This window comes from Corvus cornix, chromosome 21, assembly GCF_000738735.6.
Source record: "Corvus cornix cornix isolate S_Up_H32 chromosome 21, ASM73873v5, whole genome shotgun sequence".
NCBI lineage: Eukaryota > Metazoa > Chordata > Aves > Passeriformes > Corvidae > Corvus > Corvus cornix.
The window spans coordinates 2,456,897-2,477,839 of NC_046350.1; the positions used below are offsets into that span (position 1 = coordinate 2,456,897).

The 20,943-nt window shown below is 51.7% G+C and overlaps 1 protein-coding gene across 2 annotated transcripts in view; it reads left to right on the plus strand.

The window, feature by feature from the left end:
- LOC104693262 (kazrin) overlaps positions 1 to 20,943 on the plus strand; it is an 86,628-nt gene that overhangs the window by 58,321 nt on the left and 7,364 nt on the right. The window contains exons 1-2 of one of the 2 annotated variants that reach the window (XM_039564024.1): positions 8,693 to 8,878; positions 14,818 to 15,009. In XM_039564024.1, the coding sequence (XP_039419958.1) occupies positions 8,722 to 8,878; positions 14,818 to 15,009 (349 nt within the window). In that variant the 5' untranslated portion in view covers positions 8,693 to 8,721. Of the gene's footprint in view, positions 1 to 8,692; positions 8,879 to 14,817; positions 15,010 to 20,943 lie in introns of those variants that run through there. The other variant, XM_039564025.1, reaches the window with a different exon arrangement.

Consider the following 20,943-nt stretch of genomic DNA (forward strand, 5'->3'; position numbering starts at 1 on the left):
AGGCATTTAGTGCAGTTTAAAAAACAAATTGATCATTCCACCACCTATTTCCAGCCACGGTGCAGCATCTGGGACCATTGGGATTGTGTTTTCTTGGAGCTTGATGTTCTCACCTGCTCCCTGCTCACTCACCTGGCGCTTTGCTGCTGCAGGAATTGCAATGCTCGACTTCCCTGGGCACTCCAGATAAAACATTGCAGAGAGTGGCTTCCCCCAGGAAGCACCAGTGGTTTGCTTCATCTGGATGGAAATAAAACATAGGATTTTTTTTTTCTCTGCTTAGCTGAGTTTCAGTGCATTTTCACATCTTCTCCTGGGATGTGTTTTTCCACCCTGATCTCATTCCACAAGGGATCCAACCCCACATTCCAACCCATATGTCCTCACCCTGATGCTGCCAGAACTTGGGCTTGTGCTGCTGGCTTTCACATACAGCTTCTGTGCCTTCTGCTGCCCCCTTTGGTTTTATTTTATTTATTTTATTTTATTTAAAAATTCAATTTTATTCTGTTCTCCCAGCCCCAGGTTTGCCTGGTGCAGTGCCCTGATAATTCCATGAGAGCAGCTCCCTGCCGCCTCCAAGCACTGCAGCAGGAGCCAAGATTAATAAAAGGCTGTCACTTTTATTAACTTTGCTACCTAGTGTGGTGTTTAATTCCAGGCAGGCACCCAGCACAGCCCTTCCAGCTTTAAATGGCCTTTCCTGCCTTTGGGAATGTATGTGAAATAAATGGGGCAGCATTACACCACCCATTGCCACACTCCCATCCTGTAATACTGTGGGTATTTTGGGAAAACAAGCATATTTTTGGTACTGGTTGGCATTTGCCTCCTCATTTTCAGACTGAAAAACCTAATTTCCAGTACTGATTTGGGGTCAAGTTGGTTATTTTGCCCAAAGATGTTGCGGACTCCTGATCCCTGGAAGTGTCCAAGGCCAGGTTGGACGGGGCTTGGAGCAACCTGAGATGGTGGAAGGTGTCCCTGCCCACGGCAGGGGTGAAACAAGGTGAGCTTTAAGCTCCCTTCTAACCCAAACCATTCTGTGATTTTATGGGCATGGGTATATTTGTTTCATCACTGTCAGGTCTGCTGTGATATTTAGTGTGGTAGTAAGACTTTGGTGGAAAAAAATGGTTTAAAACCTCCAGGTGTTCAATTTTTGTCCTGAACCTCTTGGCAGGGTAGAACGAACTTTGCTGTGAACATTTTTAATAAGCATAGACAGAAGTTCAACAAATGGTGCATAATAGATAAGATAAATATTATCCCTCTTGCTGCTTAGGCACTTGGAAAGACCTTCAAGTTTATTTTATTTCTATTTTAAAAATATTAAAAATAAGAGGGAAAAAGAAGGTTTTTGAAACAGAACTCTGGGTCCTTCAGGGTGAAGGGCAGTGGAGTGGGAGCAGGATGCACTGGGGCTTCTAGAGAGCCTGATGTGGGCTCAGCCTGTGGATTCACACCTGCCAAAACCAGCATTATCCTGTTAAATCAACATTAGCCCCCTAAGCACCAGAATTAGGGGAGTTTTCCTGCTGTCAGCCCATCACCTGCCATGAAATCGATGGGCAGGGAGGAAGCTGCTCGTGCCATCCGTGTCTGTGCTGCAGTGCAGTTATTTTTATCTATTATATATTATTCTCGGTGGAATTATTCTGGCCCCAGCCTGTAGATAAGAGCTGCTACTAAATGAATGTGAGCTCTACCTTGAAGGTTAAATTGCTGCCTTGCAGGCTGGCAAGGAAGGTGGGGAGATGTTTACCCTCCTTCTCTGGAAAAATCCTGTGAGCTCCAACCCTGACCTGGCAATTTTATTGAGTACTACTTGAAAAAGGCAAGTATTGCACTGAAATGCTGTCTTTAGTCCTCTGAATTGGTGGGTCTTTCTGATTAAATGCCCACCTGCTGCCAGCTCTCAGGTGGGATCCCACAGCACCAGAGGAGGCTGCCAATTTCCCCATAAATTTGGGAAAGCTCCTCACAGACATCCCCAGGATGCATGTCACAGCTGGGGGATGGGGCCTTTTTGGGTGCTCCTCAAAAATGAAGTGGCAGCTTCAGAATGTTATTTTGGCCAAAAGCACCCAGTTCTTCATCGTGGTGGTGCTTGTCCTGCAGACTGGATTAAGCCCAGCCCTGGTGTTGGCATCTTCTGGGTGTGAAATAAATAATTATTGGCTGCAATACAGCCAAGGAAAGTGCTGCTGGTCCTGCCCTGAGCCGCCCCTCCCCAGAGTTTGGCGTGGAAGGATTAGGGTGGAAAAATCAGTAGGAAAACATACAGAAAATGGCAGAAATGTTGACTGTCCTGCCAAGAGGTTAATTTTTCAGTTGGCAACCAACCCAGCAGTATATTTAGTCCTGGCTTAGCCAACAAGGAGCACGTTGGTGATTGTACCATGGGATACACTGGGTGGGTAATATTAGGATTTACATCCCTGCAGGCTTCTTCTCACATCCTGGAGTCATTCCTCTGTTACTGTTTATAACTCAGCTCAAAGGGTTGGTCACTTAAGTGAACCCAGCAGGACAGTGGCCCCGTGCAACTCAGAGTGTCCATGTGAGCCTCCCTGGATCCATCGTGCCAGGGGATGCAGGAATGTTGGGCTCCATGCAGGAATGCGGGGCTCCAGCTGCAGCCGTGGAGCAGTGGTTTATCTGCAGGTCCCTTTGGTTAACAAACACGGCTGCTGCAGGTTTTTAGAAGCTGTTAGCATGAACCATTAACTCTTCCTTTTAATTATTCAGGTTGCCTCTTTTAAATTTCTTTTTTAAGTGGAGCTAATAGGCTTTGCAGAGGAGGCTTCCAACCACAGCAGTTCCTCCCTGGAGGAGCCCTGTTTGTGCATCGCCAGCTAATCTCTTTTCTTCATTATCCCTTATCTTTCTGTAGCTGATTAATTGCTTTCAATTGATTTATAAATATTCTGTTGATACACACAGTGGCGGGAGGGGAACGGGATATGTCCGGGCTCACGGGGTCATTGATCCATGCAGCCTCTTGGGCTTTCCTAACCTGCCTCACAAATTCCAGCCATCCCAGCCAGGCTTCATTCCCACTTTTTTTTTGTCTTTGCAATTCCTGCAAGCAATCAAAAATTGTGCTATAGCATCAGTTGGAGTCCATGCACGTGAACAAGCCTCGTGCCCGGTGAGTGGCAGGTTTTGGGTGTAAAGAAATGGGGTTTGGGTAAGTTTTGTGTTGATGAATGTGGCAGGTTGTGTGGGTGTCATAAAAACCTGTTTTCTATACTGAATTCCCAATATACATATATTTTTTTATATATATGTAAGTGGAGTGGCTGATGAAGACGGAGCATTAGAGTTGCTGATTTGAAACTCTGTGGAAGCTCCAGGGCAGCTTAAAAAAAATAGTTTAAAAAGGCAATAGTACCTGGGTACAGAGACAGTGGCCAATATCAGAGTGGAGCTGCCCACCTTCAGCCCCATTCGAATCACGTGTGGCACTGAGGCTGCAAAGCCTATTTTAGAAATAGCAGCACATTTATACACAGGGATAAATCATTAACCTTTCCCGACAGCCTTCCCATTTTCCCTGTTACGCCTCTGCATGCAGCCTGTTCCCTCCAGGTGCCCCCATGATCCCTGCTCGGGTGGGCTGAGCTGGGAGGTTCTGGGGACACAATGGTCCTTGGTGGCCTTGCAGTGACATTCCTGGATGTGCTGCAGGGGAGATAAGGCTTCAACAAGAAAATGTTTCCCGAAGTTTGAGACCCACCACGCAGCTCTGGGGTTTGTTGTTGCCTGATTTATTATTATTTCACTATTATTATTACTATTATTATTACTATTATTATTTTCCTTCTCCTTCCCCGTAAAGTGTCTGGTGGCACAGGCACAACCCCAGCGTATGGCAGCGTAATTACACGGTGCTAATGAGCAATTGCAGCTCCTTTAGCAGCCCAGCCTGACACTTTATCGGGTATTTGCAGGAGTCATGTAATTTTTGTATCATCATATATGGTAATATATTCACTGCAGCATGACATGGGATGAGGTTCAATGAATAATGTAAAACCCAGAATAACACTGAATCTATATGAGATGTGCTTTTCCCCCCAGCATTGTTTTAAAAAGGAAAATATTGATTCTGGTGGGGTTCAGTGGTTCAAAGCTCTCGGAGAACTCACGTTTTGCTGATCGATGCCCACCCTGTCCCTCCACGGCCACAAACGTGCAGCTGTCTGTGCCATCCCTCGCCTCATTGGTGCTGACGAAGCTGGGGAGGGCAGGGATGAGTCAGTGACATTTGCAGCTGGATCCAGATGTTGCAGAAGTGCAGCAGGTTCTGTTGGGTTCAGGTACCAGGTGAAACCTCCTTCTCCGTAATACATTAATTTTTTCCCCAGCTACTGTCTTTGAATGCAAATTAGGATGGATAATTTCTATTTGTTTTCCTTTTTAACCAATTTCCCCCTATTCTGATCTGTGTCATTTATATTTGCAGGCCATTATCTTAGTCTCATTACAGCCTTTTAGCATTTGAATGAAAATATTGTAAAGAGCCCAGAAGTTAGGCATAAAATGTCTGTGATGATAACTATAATCCTCGTGATAAAATTAAAAAACACAATAGAAATAACTGTCATGAGCTCAGGAAGTTGTACCAAATGAGATTGGAACCAGCATAATGATGTTTGCCCTTTCCCCATTGCTTTTTTGCCTCTTTACATTGCAAACAGCTTTTGCAGTGCTGTTTTAAAGAAGGGGAAAGTTGCTGTGTATGGCCTGGGTAGGGAGTTAACAAAAAAATTAGGTTTTTCTCTCTATTGAGGCTTTAATTAATAATTGCAAAAACTCTCAGTGATGCACGTGTGATTTTCAGGAGCTTAAAATACTCCGGCAGCACTGGAGGAGGAGGAGGTGCTAAGCAGTGCCAAGTTCCTCAATGAAAATTACTCTCACCGCCTCTGGTTTTGGAGCCAGATCGATGTTAATTAATCCTTGCCTCACACATTACGTTCTCCAGCCTCGCCGCCATCGGATTTTAACTCAGTAAAAGCAGATGGAGGTTCCTGAAGCGCCTCCGAAATTCCCAGCCGAGTGCTCTCCTCAATGACAATGCCAATTTGTCATGAGTGAAATGTTTGACAAAAATCTGTCATTTTTGAGAGAAGTTTTTCCTTGAAAGAAAAACCAGGGGGAAAAAAGAAATCAGCTCTGTTTTGAAACATCTCCTCACTCTGTTATCTTTATTTTGCGAGAGACGGGGATGGAGAAGAGGGTTTCCATGGGCATGGCAGAGAAGATTTAGTAAGTTTTCCTGGGAAAAGGTGGCATTTTGAAGCAGGAGACCTTGTATGAGGCCTCCAGATTTTTCTGTTTGGGTCGTTTTTGTGGACAGCTCTGTCCTCCAGGTCAAATGTGGCTCTCGAGGGCCAGCTCCTGTCTGAAGGTACATGGATGCATTGCTGGCCTTCTGCAGAGATTCTTCGGGCAGGGCTGAGGTTACTCAGCAGTGGCTGCAGGAGCCGGTGCCTCCAGGGCAGTGACACAGAGCACCAGCCATATGCTCAAGCTGCATTTGATCAGCCACCAGCTCCTATTCCATGTTGGAGGGAGGGAGAACTGTTCCCTTTGGAGCAGCGATGCTGAAGCTGAGTTGCTTTTTCACAGAATCATGAGAATCATCAAGGTTGCAAAAGCCCTCTAAGATCATCCAGTCCAACCAGCACTGCCAAGGCCACCACTAGCCCATGTCCTCAAGTGCCACATCCACATGTCTGTTAAATCACTCCAGGGACGGGGACTGCACCCCTGCCCAGCTGGGCAGCTGTGCTGGGGCTGGACAACTTTTTGACCCCAACTTGACTCTCTTTTGCCAGTCTCTGGTGGGCCCTGCTCTTCAGGGTGATGGTTGGGATTTTTGGCAGAGTTGGGACATTTTTTGGTGGGGACCACCTGTAGCTTGCTTGCTTCAGAGCCGTAACCCTGGTGAGACCTCCAAGCCCAGGAAGCTGGAGATGGGATACATAATGCAGATTTGTCCTCTGGTGGAGGTTGTCAAGTTGGGATCAGCCTGCAGAAACCTTCTGAGACAGGCTTGCATGGGAAGGGTCTCTCCTGCCCCTGCAGAAGGGTCTTGACTAGGGAGGGCTGAAGGAGGCCAGCCAGTTTGGAATGAAGGGCTAGACCCATCTGCACTGACACCAGCACTTGTCCCTTTCCCAGCACCAGCAGTAGCCACAATCCACGGGGAGTGACTCCAGGGACAGAAATCCCTCCCTGGCCTCAGCTTCCACCTGGCTAAGGCCAGGGACCACCACCAGCCACACAGCAATGGCTTGATCCAGAGCAAGGAGAGGAGACCAAGACCCCAACCCCAGTTTAACCACAGCCAAAGGGTGACTGCTGCCTGACACAGGGACACGCTCGGTGCCTGAAACCCGGCCGAGGCATGAGCCATCTTGAGCAGCACCATTTTTCTGCGTGCCTTCCAAAGGGATTGTTAATCACAAAGGAAAGAGCAGGGGAATCCTTGCGGGTCCATCGCTGGGTCAAAGAGCAGCCCGCACGGCTGTCTCGGCACGGACGGGTGCTGCGGGTGCTGCGGGTGCTGCGGGTGTGAGTAACGCTGCCGGGCCACCATTAGTCAGCAGAAGTCAGGACTCAGCCCAGCCCAGCATTCCCGCTCGCTCACCGGGCTCCTCTGCCAGGGAGGAGGCTCCAAGGGGAGCTCTTGGGGAGCTTTGGGCTTGTGCAATGCCTGTGACGTGGAGAACCTCCTCCCTCTGCCTTGGTTCGGGGCACTGCAGCTCAGCACCTTCCCGTGCCGTGGCAGGTCACACACCAAGGCACACGGCTACGTTTGCTCTGGGATTACGTACAGAGCAGGATTAAACCCGCAGGTGCCCCGAAGCCGGCGGTGATTCCCGGCTCGCGTGGGGAGGCTCCGGCCGTGGCAGCGTTCCCGCTGCATCGGGAGCTGAGTCGGCACGGGCGCGCTCCGACTTGATCCCCGGGGAGGGGAGTTGTGCAAACAGGGAGCGATGGGAGGTGACGCAGAGTTTTCCTGGGCTTCCCGGAGCTGAGGTCGGTGATGGCCGGGGCGATGGGGCACCGCACACCTGGCAGCAGAGCCGTGCCCGGCTGTGTAGCAGTGCCAGCCTGTTGCATGCACTGAGTTTGTTGCAATGAGAACCAGGGCTTGTTCCGCAACAAAATCAACTCCCTTCCCCTTCCCAAGCCGCTGGCGAGGAAGCAGCAGGATAAGGAAGGGGCAATGCCCGCCAGGGCACTGTGAGGCCTGGAGGGTCACGGGGTGGGTGACAACCTGGTTTATTGACCCGGGTGTACAAGGTGGCCATGGCTGCATCCCCTCCTAGCCAGGACAGCTCGCTCCTCCCACCTTTTTAACCTATTGTCACCCACTTCCCCAAAACATCAAAGCCCATGGACGCGGGGTGTGCCTCAGTTTCCCCATGCCTGAGATACTGCTGCTGTAGGGCGGGGGAGCTGGGTTCACAGTGGCTGGTGGAGGCTTGGTGCTGTTGGCAAAGTGGAATATGGTGATTTTTTTTGTCTTTAACTGTGTTTTATGAGCTTTGTGCAAGCGCTGCCTTCGTGGGCAGAGCAAGTGGTGTGTGGTGGCAGCAGGCTGGGGCTGCCTCCAGAGCATCCCCAAGCCAGCAGCTGGCCAGCAGCTGGCAGTGCTCATCTAGTGAGGCTAACGGTGAAGAGACAGGCAAAAATTAATAAACCCAAAGGGCTTCTGCCCAGTTCTTCATCGCTTTGGTGGGGTGAAACAATTTATAAAGCAGGTCTGCTGTGGGGGCCTTGGAAACAGGCAGCCTAGGCAGCAGAGTTTAGGCACATAACAGTGCACTTGGACCGTAGGGAACAAAAATATTCATATTAGGAAAAATTTCTTCGCTGAAAGAGTGGTTAAGCATTGGAACAGGCTCCACAGGGGAAGTGGTGGAGTCGCCATCTCTGGAAGTGTTCAAAAAACAAGCAGATGTGACACTTTGCCATGTGGTTTAGTGGACATGGTGCTATTTGGTTAAAGGTTGGCCTTGATCTTGGAAGTCTTTTCCAACTTTAATGATTCTATGGAAAAGCTGCACGAGTGTGCTGGGTTTCAGAGAGTCTGGTTGTTCTGGTGTATTTTTATGTGGCTTTTATCATAGAAAGGCAGGTGGTCTCTGCGGTTTTTGCTGTGTCCCTACCCACCGCACCCCATGTAAAATAAGTAACAACTGCATTGCGAGAAAAAATACTGCAGGTGTTTGCCTTGCGAGGACGAGCTGGCCCGAACCGTGCGTGGCACCGGGGCTGCCTCGCCATCCTCCTGCCTCAGTTTCCCCCCCGTGCTGCCGGCGCTGGCCGAGGATCGCGAACAGCGGTCGCGATGGAGCCGCCGGGACGTGGCTCTGGCCGCCGCCCGCTCGGTGGGTGGCAGCGGCGGGAGCGATGGATGATTCCAGCCGGGAATCATTTCCGCCGCCGGCCGGCCGCGGGTTCCTGCGCGGCCCCGGGGCTCCGGGAGAGTTGTGGGGCCCCCGTCCCGCGCACCTCGGGCTGTGCGGGGCAGAGCCACTCCTCCGAGCCGTGACATCAAGCGACCGGCAAGAGGTCAAATTCCCGGCGCAGGTAGCGCTGGCCGCACTTCCGCGCAGTGCCGGGCGGTACCGGGGAGGAGCCGCCCGCCCGGGGACACCCCGCGCCCCGGCCACCCCGGGCCCGCCGTGCCCCGCCATGAAGTCGGAGCAGGAGGAGAGCACGGCGGGGACGCGCCGCTGCCAGCAGGGCTCCGCTCCGCGCCCGGCCCATTGTCCGGCTGCCCGGGCACGGCGGGGGGCGGCCTCGGACGATGCTCCGGGCAGGGCGCAGTGCCCCCGCTTAGCCCACGCAGGTAAGGGGGTCTCCGCAGGGTCCCCGGGAGGGGTCGCAGCCCGGCGTGCACGGCTTCCCCTCGCTCGCTTTGTGCTTGGAGCTCGCTTCCTCCTGGGAGAAACAAAACAACGCCGGAGCGCGCCGGGGCCGCGGGGAGGGTGGCAGTGGTGGTCGTGCTGTCCCCACGCCCAGGGCCAGCGAGGGGCAGGGGCTAGGGGCTTCGTACCCCCGCGGCGCTGGGGGGGCCGGGGCGGGCGGCTCCCGGTGCCCCGTAGTCCATCTTGTCTCCTGGAGAAGTTGGAGCGAGCCGGGAGCTGGGGAGGGCTCGGAGCCGGCTCCGGGGGCTGCCGCGGGGGTCGCAGCTCACTAGCCAGTGGCTCTTAAGCCGTGGGTGCTTCTGGCAGCCTCCACAACCGCCAGCCTGGCCCCGAAGCCCTGTGCCCCCCAAGCCTCTCTGCCCACCCTCCCACCAGCGTGCACAGGGGTTTAGATCAGGTTTTATTTACTTATATCCCATGTGAGACACCCGCCAGCGTGTGGCCAGGGCAGACCAGAGAGTGAGCAACTGTATGGTGGAAATAATCCTTATTTTTTGGGGTGGGGAATGCCAGGACATGGAGATAACTTGGCAAGCAGGTGGTCTCTGCACATCCTGCCCCAGCTGGGTGATGAGGCACGGTCGGCGCGTGTGTCTGGGGGTCCTGTCCCAGAGCTGTGACCATGTGGGCACACTGAGGCCAAGCTGGTGTCTAACTCAGGAAATGCTCAGAAGTGGTGTTTGCAAGGATTTGCTGCCGCTGGGTGAAAGCTTTACCCTGAAATTCTTACAGATTGTCTGTACCTATGTCCAGGTGTGACAGCTCGCTTGCAGTATTGTGGCAGCAGGACAGGGTGGAAATAAAAGCTTATTTTAAAGTAAAAGGTGGATGTGCAAAGCCAAAATTCATTTTATTAATCCAAGAGGCTCTGCTGAGTGCCCCGCTGCCCACCCAGGAGGGAGCACTGGTGGCCAGCAGCTCCTCTGAGGTCATGGAGTGCCATAGTGCTGCAGGAGACTCCGTACTGAGGGATGTGCCTGGGATGCGCAGCAGGACTGGGCTGAAGTGGTGGTTTACAAATGTCAGGCCCCTGTGCTTATCCCCTTGAGGAGGTGATGCTGTGGGGTGGAGAGGGGGCTCATTTTGAGCCACTGTGAGTCCATTGTGCTGTCCAGGTGTCGAAGGGAGAGGTTGGATGTGTCAGCTTTGCCCCAGCAAGTCCTGGGCAGTGGCAGTGGCTGGGTCTTTTTACAAATGGTTTGAGTTGGAGGGACATTAAAGCCCATCTCCTTCCACCCCCTGCCACGGGCAGGGACACCTTCCACTGTCCCAGGTTGCTCCAAGTGCTGTCCAGCCTGGCATCAAACGCTTCCAGGGATGGGGCAGCCACAGCTACGTTTGGCAACCTCTGCCAAGGCCTCATCACACCCACAGGGAAGAATTTCTTCCTAATATCTCATCTACCCTGCCCTCTGTCAGTGGGAAGCCTTGTCCTCTCACTTCAAGACCCTTGTCAGAAGTCCCTCTCCAGCTTGCTGCACATTTGCAAGGGGGAGGTCCCAAGCTGGGAAGCTACTTAAAAACCAGAGGTGATGAGATGCTCTTTAAAATACAGACTCAGCTCATCCCTAGGTCTTGAATCCTTATTTTTTTCTAATAATGTTCTTTATGACCCTTGCATTTCCCATCCTAGGACAGAGGTGTGTGTACATGTATATTTATCCTGCTGATGTTCTGCATAAAAACAAACCCTTGACTTGTGCCCAGCAAAGCAAAAGCCATCTCACTATCAAACTCATGAAAGCGGCACAAAGTGCAGCTTTCACCTGAGATACTGATTCACCCACACGAGCCTCGTCGTTTGTTCTGCATCCATTTTTAATATGTCCCCTCCAAAGGCAGAAACGTGTGTGCAGCAATCGTGTCAGCTGAGTTACATGGAAAAAAAAGGCTTTTAAATGGATGTCTTTAAAGTGATGCCTGTTCCAAGGCCAGTAAAAGGCTTTGCTGCTGCATGGAGGGTTGGTCTGCTGCCCAGAGGAGTCCAAGATGGGATTTGCAGGAGCAGGAGTGGAAACTTCATCCCCAGATGCTGTCTGGAGATGTTCACCACAATTAAAAAGAAACCCAGAAAAATCTCATTTGTGTTGTCTGTTAACACCAATCAGTGGTTGAAGCATAAAGGATGCAGAATTCAGCAGTGTCGTGGAAGTTTAACGTGATCAGCTAAAATATAATTAACAGCCAGTTATTTCAGTGGGAACGGTAGTTTTCATCAATTAATCTGGGAAGTGTTTAAATTGCATTAATTTCATTGCTGCCCACTTGCAGCAGATTTGGAAGGGGTTGGAATGAGTGATGGGGCTTGTCCATGCAATGCAGTACCTCCTTCTCCTCTGGGTAGTCAGGAATTACAGAAGGCACCCAATCCCCCCTCCAAAAAAGGTTAAAAAGAGGAGGGAAAATTTAAAAGGGACAAAAATAGTGGGGGAAAAGTGCTGTGGAAGCTTTTTGCATTGAGGTTGTTGCATTTAGGAGGCAGTTCCTAATGGCATATTTAACTTCACACCTTGACATAGTGACATTTTCAAGGGTGAACTGCAAAAAAAAAAGGCCTTTAAAAATATTCTATTCTCCTGATTGGTTTTGCATCATGTTTGGGGGCGTGTGGGGTCCCTTGTGAGGGGCACTGAGCCCTGGTCCCTGCTCGAGAGGGCTGATGCTCACTTCAAACTCCTTTGCAGCTTCAAACAGAGGCACAGCTCCACCCAGCTCATAGCAATCACATGGAAACCCTCCCTCAGCCATTTGTACATGGAAGAAATAGAGGCTGAAATGAGGTTCCTGAATAATTGACCCCATTTTCCCAGCTATTGGAACTTTTCTGTATCGATCACTAAGAGCTGCCTGCAAACGGCTCGTTTCGGGTCGTTTATTTAGGTACTTAAACTTGGCAGAGCAACGGGGGTTTTCTCCCCCCCGTTTTAAAATGAAGCTTAAATATCCCTCTCAAGCTGAGTCTCTTAATGCAAATTATGCAAATAACATGGGATTTCTCCATAGGACCCTCATGAGCAGGAGGTGCTGGAAAGGTGGGATGGAAGCTTGGAGGAGAGTGATGGAGAACAGATACTCTTTGCTTGGGGACAAGTGCTTTGGGGGGAAAATTGGTGTGATTTTGGTGTGCACAATATCAGAAAGCATTGGAGTGATGGAAGTCCTGTACACAAGTGAGTGTCATTATAGGTGTGTGCCCAGAGAATTTGTGGCTGCCCCATCCCTGGCAGTGTCCAAGGCCAGGTTGGACGGGGCTTGGAGCAACCTGGGATAGTGGGAGGTGTCCCTGGCTGTGGCAGGGGGTGGAACAAGATGAGCTTTAAGCTCCCTTGCAACACAAACCAGTTTGTGATTCCATGACATTGGCAGGAGCCCTGAGAGGGAGTCGGAAAGAGGGATTTTCCTATCAAACCCTGGCTGCATGGACTGTGCTTTCCAATTTTATATAGCTATATATTCAAACCGGATTTGGCTTTGCCATATATATAATAATATATATGTAGCAAATATAACTATATATTGCAAAGCATAATCCTTTTTTCTACACACACATATATATATATGTGTCTATCTCTAATTATATGTCTAAAGAAGCAAGAATTTTGGATATATGGCTGATCAATAATTGAGGTTTTCCATAGGCTTTGGCTTGCAGCCAGCAGCGTGGGGAGCATGGTGCTGAATGCTTCTCTTCAGATTACATCTGTAGCTTCTCATAGATTTTGGATTTTAATCCTTCAGCAGTTTCTGCCTGGATCAGGAGCCGAGTACTAAGTGGGGATGAAATTCCCTTGTTGCCTGTTTCGGAGGAGAGATGCTTTTGAGTTTTTTTAAGTGTTTCTAACCGTGACCAGAGGGGATGGGTGCATTTTTGGAGAGCTGCACTGGACAGAGCATTACAGCATCTTAGGCCATGCCCAAGGATCCCTCTGGAATTCCTTGCTGCAGAATTCCCCCCGGCTGCCTGTCCTTGATCTTGTTTGCCCTCTCCCTTTCCCAGATCACTTCCTGCTGCATGGGGATTTTCTTGGTTCCCACCAAAATGCTGCAATTTGCGGGAATCCATCAGGATCAGTCACCCCTGTGCAAGCTGCCCTGCCTCCCAACTCATCTGCTGGTTCATTTTTTTCCCAGGAATAGCTCTTGGCGAAGTGGCATGTAAGGAAAGGTGAAAACGAGTTATCAGTGGGGAAAAAAAATGAGCAATTTGTTGCAGGTGGGGGTATTTTGTGGGGCTGCAGGGGGCTTTCTGTGGCTGGGGAAGGCACTGGGTGGGTTTTGCACACTAAATATTCCACCATGTGTGAGTCCCTCACATCCTCTCTGAGTCCCCAGAGGCTGGAGGGGACATGCTACATTTCTCCCATCTCTGGGGAAGATCTTGTTGGCCTTGGCCACCTCCAGTTCTTGCTTTTTGCACAGATTTCAAGAAAGCACTTTAGGCTGCACCAAACCCCCCAGCCCAGAGCTCAACTGTTCCTCATTAGTGACTTTATTGCTAAATAATTTACAGAATGGGGCCTTGCCAGTTTTCATTCGGGAAGCATTTCAAGTATGTGAAGCAGATTTTATGCCTTCCTGGCGCAGCTGCCGGGGGGAGCCGCCTCTCCCTGTCCTGCCGCCGGCGTCACCTCCCGGCCTCGCTCCGCGAGCGGTGCCGGAAAGGAAACGGCCCATGCACGTGCAGAGCGACCCAAGGAAGAATAAGGGGGAAAATCCCTATGTTCCATGTCCAGCGGGTGTCCCCCAGGCTGGCTGCTACATGGGGGCACCAGGGAAAGGACACAACCGTGGTGGTTTGGAGAGGAGGTGTTTGGGTTTAATTTCTGTTTCATTTTTCTGGTAACTGTGACGTGTGTGCTGAGGGGGTCATTTTTTCTCCCCATGTCCATGATGCCAACCCAAGAGGATGTGGATGTCACATCCCTGGAAGTGTTCAAGTCCGGCTTGAACTTAGAGCAGCCTGGGCTAGTGGAAGGTGTCCCTGCCCATTTGCAGGAGGTAGGACTGGATGGTCTTTAAGGTCCCTTCCAATCCAAATCATTCCATGATTCTCTGAAATCAATAAACCAGTTTGGCATGAGAAAGGGCTTTTCTCCACCTGTTTTTAAAGGGGAGGGAAAGCAAACCCAGACTCGGATGGAGGATTACGGAGGTGCATGCACAGCCCCAAAGTGTTTTGCAGGATAAGGATGATGGGTGCAATGTGGAAATAGCAGAAAAGCACTTTATTACACTAAACAGTGGGTGCAGCTGTAGGAAATGAGGTGCTGGAGCTTTTCTCCAGTGCCTGCTGTGCAGGGGATCCCAGCTGGGTTCTGCCAGGATGCTCCTGCAGTGCAGCTGCTTGGAGAAATGAGCAATCACTGGGTGTAAATCTGCAAAATTCAGCATTTGTGGCTGCAGATGGAAGCATCATCTTCCCTTTTCCAGTCTCACAGTGGTTTTGTTGAGTATGCCCTAAGCACGTGGGTGGCTGGAAACAGAGCTGAGATGTGTGGGAGCTCAGGAGACTCTGTTGGACTCCAGCCCTGTCAGTGAGTGGTTTGGATAGGAAAATCCTTCTTGGTTTCTCCTTACTATTATTATTATTACATATTAACATTGATTTTTATTTTTTAAATTCAAATGCCATCACCCAGTGGCGGCTCCCCCTCTCTGTCCTAGTGCCTTCCCATCACATCCCTCCTCCTCTTTCTCTGGTCCCAGAGTGGTGCAGGTTCTGGGCTGTGCAGAGCAGTTTTGCCAGCAGGGAGGGGCCACCCCAGCAGCATTTCCCCGGGGTTTGAGTTTCCAGCGGGGGCGCGGGGCTGTGCCGGGAGCCGTCACTCACTTCCTCGCATTGTGTCTCCTCTTCCTCCAGCGCTGCTGCGGGAGGAGGTGGCCCAGCTGCAGGAGGAGGTCCACCTGCTCCGGCAAATGAAGGAAATGCTGACGAAGGACCTGGAGGAGACGCATGGCAGCAAGTCCCCGGAGGTGCTCTCGGCCACCGAGCTGAAGGTGCAGCTGGCACAGAAGGAGCAGGAGCTGGCTCGTGCCAAGGAGGCTCTGCAGGGTAAGGGCTGCACCTCCTTCTGCTGCACCTCTCCCCAGCACCCTAAACTTTCAAAAAGTTGATTAATGAGGAAAGGAAAAGCCATCCTTTTCACTTGGACTCTGCAGAGTGCATTCACCAGGCCCTCATAACGGGGGTTTGGTGTTCCTGGGACCCCCCTGCTCTCCTGCCCCAGCAAGGGGTGGTGTGGAGCTGGGAAGGACTGGGGTGCAGCAATAGGCTGGGAAATGAGATGTGAGGGCTGATTGCAGCACTGCAAAGGAATTCCTCCACAGCTGTAGAGTAGAGCCAAGGCAGCAGCTGAAATGCAGCTGGAGGTGGGGGTGGGTTGGATTAGAGCCCCTCGGACTTGTAGGAGGGAAGCAGTGAGTTTCCTGGTGACTTCAACTTTCTGTATCCCACGTGGAGTTACCTTCAGGTGACGTTCAGGGTCTCCTCCTTCCTTCATGCCTGCATTTGGGGGTTTTTGTGGCAGTCGGGGCCGTGCTCTCCCTCCCTCACCAGCCCAGTAAGCCCCAAGACTGGGGTGTGTAGGGCAAAATACAACATTGCAGCTTTTCCACTCTAGAACCAAGCTGACAATAAATCCAGGCAGGATGGTTTGTTAGCTGGAGCCAGGGGATGATCCTGAGCAGGGACGGCTCTCACGTGTCAAACCCTGGCAGCGCCGTGGCTCTAAATATCATCTCAAATCCCCAACATACCGAGTATAACTTGCACTTGTCAGCTCGTGTTTGCGGATTATGAGGAGAAGCTGTCAAAAGTTTTCAGGCTCAGAGGCTGAGCGGCACGTGGGGAGCTGTGGGGCCTCTGCATCTCCCCCTGCCTGGGATGCCGAGATGCTCGGAGGAGCAGGGAGTTGGACTGAGTCAGTATTTGGGGAAGGGATTTCAGAAAATTTTATGTTAGCACTCTCTGATGTACAAAAACATCCCTATATATCAGCAACAGCCAAAATACCTCCAAAATCCTGCCTCCGCCCAAGCCACCGGTGCAGCCTCCGGCAGCAGGAAATGCTCTGGGTTTATAGAACTGTAATTGGAGGAGAAAAATCTTAATTAGAGAATATTTGCTCTGTGTGGATGGGGCGGGGGGAGAAGTGCTGATAAATGCAAAATGCAGAAAAGCAGAACTATTGTAATACTAGTTACAAAAAAAAAAAAGAGTAAGAAGTCATCTAAGAAGCTGCATCTAAGTGCTTCTGTGGGGGATAGTCCAGAGAAAAAGTGAGTTTGGCTTGAAAATTGTGAGTATTTAAGGAATATAATGTTGGGGTTTTCTTGGGCTTTTATTTGCCACTATTCGAGCCTCTGAGCTTGGTTTTCCAGGACTTCTCTGCAGGTGTGGTGGCTAGGAAGAGAGAATCTCAGTTGGCATTTGGATGGGCACATAGCAAGAAGCTTTTTTCAATTGATGCTCCTTCCCCATCCTGCAATATTGAGAAGCTTTTGTGGTTTTTGGGAAAGTTGTCCGGGCTGGATCTGGGCTGGAGGCTCTGGGCAGCAGAGCAGGCTTGGCAACAGTGACTGAGACAGATAACTTGAAAACAGGATCAGCAGCTGGAGGGGAAAAAAATCCTTTCTCCTTTCCATGAAAAATTGTCCATAGAGAAATGTAGCCAAAAATGGAGGAAAAACGGCGCCTGGTGCCTGGTTCTGCCAGGGGAGACAGATCTGCTGACAGACACACTGGGGAAATCATGGCTCTGTGGTAAGGAACTGCAGGATAAGGCCGTGCCAGGAGCACAGGGAAACTTGGCCACGCTGGCGTGGAGTTTAGGGATCTGTGTCAGTTGTGTCCTGCAGCCAGAGAGCATCTCCCAAGAGCAGCTCCCTCCTCACAGCCTGCATCCCTGCATCCCCAGCCCCACGTCCTCACCAAAGGATGCCCCACATCCAGCAGCATTGGCCTCAGCATCCCTGCTCCTGCAGCAGCCCTGCTCCTGCAGCAACCCTGCTCCTGCAGCAGCCCTGCGCCTGCAGCAACCCTGCTTCCTGCAGCAGCCCTGCTCCTGCAGCATCCCCGCGCCTGCAGCATCCCCGTGCCTGCAGCATCCCTGCGCCTGAAGCATCCCTGCGCCTGAAGCAGCCCCGTGCCTGCAGCATCCCTGCTCCTGCATTAGCCCTGCGCCTGCAGCATCCCTGCGCCTGCAGCATCCCTGCGCCTGCAGCAACCCTGCGCCTGCAGCATCCCCGTGCCTGCAGCATCCCCGCGCCTGCAGCATCCCCGCGCCTGAAGCAGCCCCGTGCCTGCAGCATCCCTGCGCCTGCAGCATCCCTGGCCCTGCAGCAACCCTGTCCCTGCAGCATCCCTGTCCCTGCAGCATCCCTGTCCCTGCAGCATCCCTGCGCCTGCAGCAGCCCCATGCCTGCAGCATCCCCATGCCTGCAGCATCCCTGCTCCTGCAGCATCCCCGCGCCTGCAGCATCCCCGCGCCTGCAGCATCCCCGTGCCTGCAGCATCCCTGCGCCTGCAGCATCCCTGCGCCTGCAGCATCCCTGCACCTGCAGCATCCCTGTCCCTGCAGCATCCCTGTCCCTGCAGCATCCCTGCGCCTGCAGCAACCCTGCTCCTGCAGCAGCCCCATGCCTGCAGCATCCCCATGCCTGCAGCATCCCTGCTCCTGCAGCATCCCTGCACCTGCAGCATCCCTGTCCCTGCAGCATCCCTGCTCCTGCAGCATCCCTGCGCCTGCATCATCCCTGCTCCTGCAGCAGCCCCATGCCTGCAGCATCCCTGCTCCTGCAGCATCCCTGCGCCTGCATCATCCCTGCTCCTGCAGCATCCCCGTGCCTGTAGCAGCCCTGCTCCTGCAGCAGCCCAAGATCCATGGTGGGTCCTGTGGAATGTCATTAGCAGATAAATTATATGGAAATCTGTCATCGTTGCTGGCTCTGAGCCTGGAAATGCAGCGCAGCTGGTTCAGATGGATCTTGGCTCGCTGGGCCATGCTGCAGAGGGAAGCAGAGAGGGTTTGCAGGTCAGGTTTGCTTTTGGGGCTCCAACAGTTTTTAAGAGTCTTTACTGTGCACATCCACACAGGGTTTGGTTTGTGATGGTCTGGGTGGAGGGTGGGTTCATTGTCCCCCTTTGGAGGTGCATTTCCAGCCCTTCCCAACAGCATTTGGCACAGGGATAAAGCTGATAAGCCTGTGCTGCATCTTCCCTGTGCTGCACTAACAAGTCCTTGCTGTGGAGGGAAGGAGCAGGGGTCTGGCCCAGCACAGGATTCTCTACAAGAGCAACTCAACCAGTTTCTTCATTTCTGTCAGCATGTGCTTTGTTCATCTCTATTCCACTTTTTCCTGGGCTAATTCCATCTCTTGCCCTTTTTTAATCCATTAATATCCAATTAAAATCCCATAGTGCTACACCCTATCACCCTCTCCACTTCTGCCACAGCTGGGACTCTGAATTATGCTTCCAGCATCAGTGCAGTTATTATTTCCCCTGTCCTGGCTGGAAAGGTGTGGATGTGGTCTGGATTTCTGGGGTGGAAATCCCTGGTGGGAGAAGTTGCAGACAGCTTTATTACTGCTGGTCCTGCTGTGGGCAGGGACCGTGCCCAAGTGCCTGGGGAACTCGAGAAGCCTCTTGGCTGGGTGACATCCATGAGCGTGTGGGCTAATGGCAGAAACCCCGTTTCTGGGAAGGTTTATCCAATCTGCTGGAGCTCGCCTGCGGGATTATCACGCAGAGAGCAAACCTGGTTTCTGCTTCCTTTTTGAGTGCCAGGGTGGAAACCTCAGGCTGGCTTTCACTGCTGCTTGGAAAGGCATGAACCGACTTCATGTCTGCTGCACAAATGGGTTGTAGCATGGTTTTCTCCCTCCCTCACCTTCAGCTCAAAGCTGTGACTCCCCGGGAATAGTATTAAGACTGGGGAAAGCCTCCTACAGAGATCCACAGCACCCTCAACTTGCTGCAAGGAGGGGGTGGGTAGCAAAGAAATGGATGGACGGGTGTCCCGGTGGATGGACGTCCCAGAAGATGGGGGTTGCATCAGATGGATGTCCCAGAAGATGGGGGTTGCATCAGATGGATGTCCCAGAAGAATGTGTGATCTGGCAGATGTGTGTCCCAGGAGACAAATGTCCCACTGGATGTATGTCCTGACTGATGGATGTCCCAGCTGTGGACCCAGCCAAGGAAGCTGTCTCCACCATAAGGACATGGACCTCTACAGATAACCTGTTGTTCTCCTTTGAAGACCCATGTTAAATTTTCAGAAGTCACTGACCACCTTGTTGACTGCTGGGTCAGGTTTGGAAAGCCCTTGGCTGTCACCAGGTAAATTCCCCCAAGGAGAATTGCCTCACCTTTTTCCTGAAATTTGACATTGGGCTCTAATTTCCTGCCTGCTCTGTACCTCCACACACCCAGGAGCGAGTGCTGGCTCTGCCTGGCACCACAGAACACTGATGTTTTCAACATTAAGATCTTCCTGACGGTGACAGCTGCACCCAAGGACCGCACATGCCTCTTTAATTGCAAAGCAAGGAGCAGCACTGTGATCCCGATTTTGTGGGTTAGTCATGGTGACAATATTGAATTTCATGGTTGGGAGGAAGAAACAGGAGAAATTAAGTAAATGTTAATGGGACAGGATGGGTTTGCACATTCCTGTTGTGCGGGGCATCGCTGGGGTTCCAGCGGTGCTCCCCGAGGATGCTCTTCCCTGCATTAGAAAATATGTGTGTGATTCAGTAAGTGATAAAGTCAGCTCTGATTCTGTTCCTGGCATGAAAATTCACCTTGTGTGGGGTGAGAGAATGACTTGGAAGTGAATGAGAGTCACAGGAAGCTGCTCTTTGGAGTTCAGGGGTGTGCTGCATCTTCTGCCAGTGCCCTGGTGTGTGTCTGGGCTCTGCTGCCTCATCCCAGGAATGTGAAACTGGGCAGAGATGCTGCTTCTATGGTTCAAACAGTGGATTTTCATCTCATATCATATTATCAAGTAGTCTATTACTCATACGTCCTCTAAGGGAACCTCAGCTGAATGATGTGGCCTCTACCTCACAGGGCCAGGGGTTGGACATCAATGATCCTTTTGGGTCCCTTCCACGTCAGGATGTTCTATAATTGATATCCCCTTAATTTGATATTATTATTTTCAAAGGGGGAAGGCAGTATTTATCTCCCAGGGAGATGCCTGGGTTTAGGATACAGGAGCTAATTTCTAGCTGGAAGCTGTTGGATGGTGAGATCAGACTGGGGCCCATGGGGTGGTGACACTTCAGTGGTGGCATCACTGCGTGGTTCCAGCCCTGCTGCTGTCCCAGACAAGGCTGTGCCTCTCTGGTGGAGCGACTGGATTTTGGCTCCTCACATGGAGCTGGGAATAAAAGGCTCTGAGGGGGTGGATTTTTAATTGTTTTGGCTGCAGGAGGAGCTCAGCGCAGAGCTGGTCCCATTACGTCTCTGTGTCCATCATTCTTCTCCCCAAGGACCGAGGGACGGATCAAGTGGCAGGAGGTGGAAGCTCAAATAACGGGAGCATAGGGTGACCTGGTGCAGGTGGGGGTGGTGGTGAGAGCTGGGGGGTTCACCCAGCTCATCCCAACCCGTCTGCCCCATCCCTTGCTGCCGAGGCCAGTGCCGAGCTGCCGAGTCCAAGGGCAGCTGCTGGGTCCCCCCCTCCTTCTGCCATGTGCTTTGGGGATGAGGAGAAAATTAATAATGCAAGTAGGAGAAGTACTTTCCACTCATGGTCTGGGTTTAGGATTTCTTTCTTCTTTTCTTGGGTTTATGAAGAGGTCAGAGGTTTGGCCAGAGCCCACCGTGCCAATGGGCTGGGGGAGTTTATTTGGATACTTGTGGGGGTTTGGGATACAGAAACCTGGCCCTGGATCATCAGATTAAAGGAAAAAGGCATTTCACCTCCTCAGATGGCCCTGATAGACAGGGAAAATCTGTTTTATTCCTCCTTGGCTG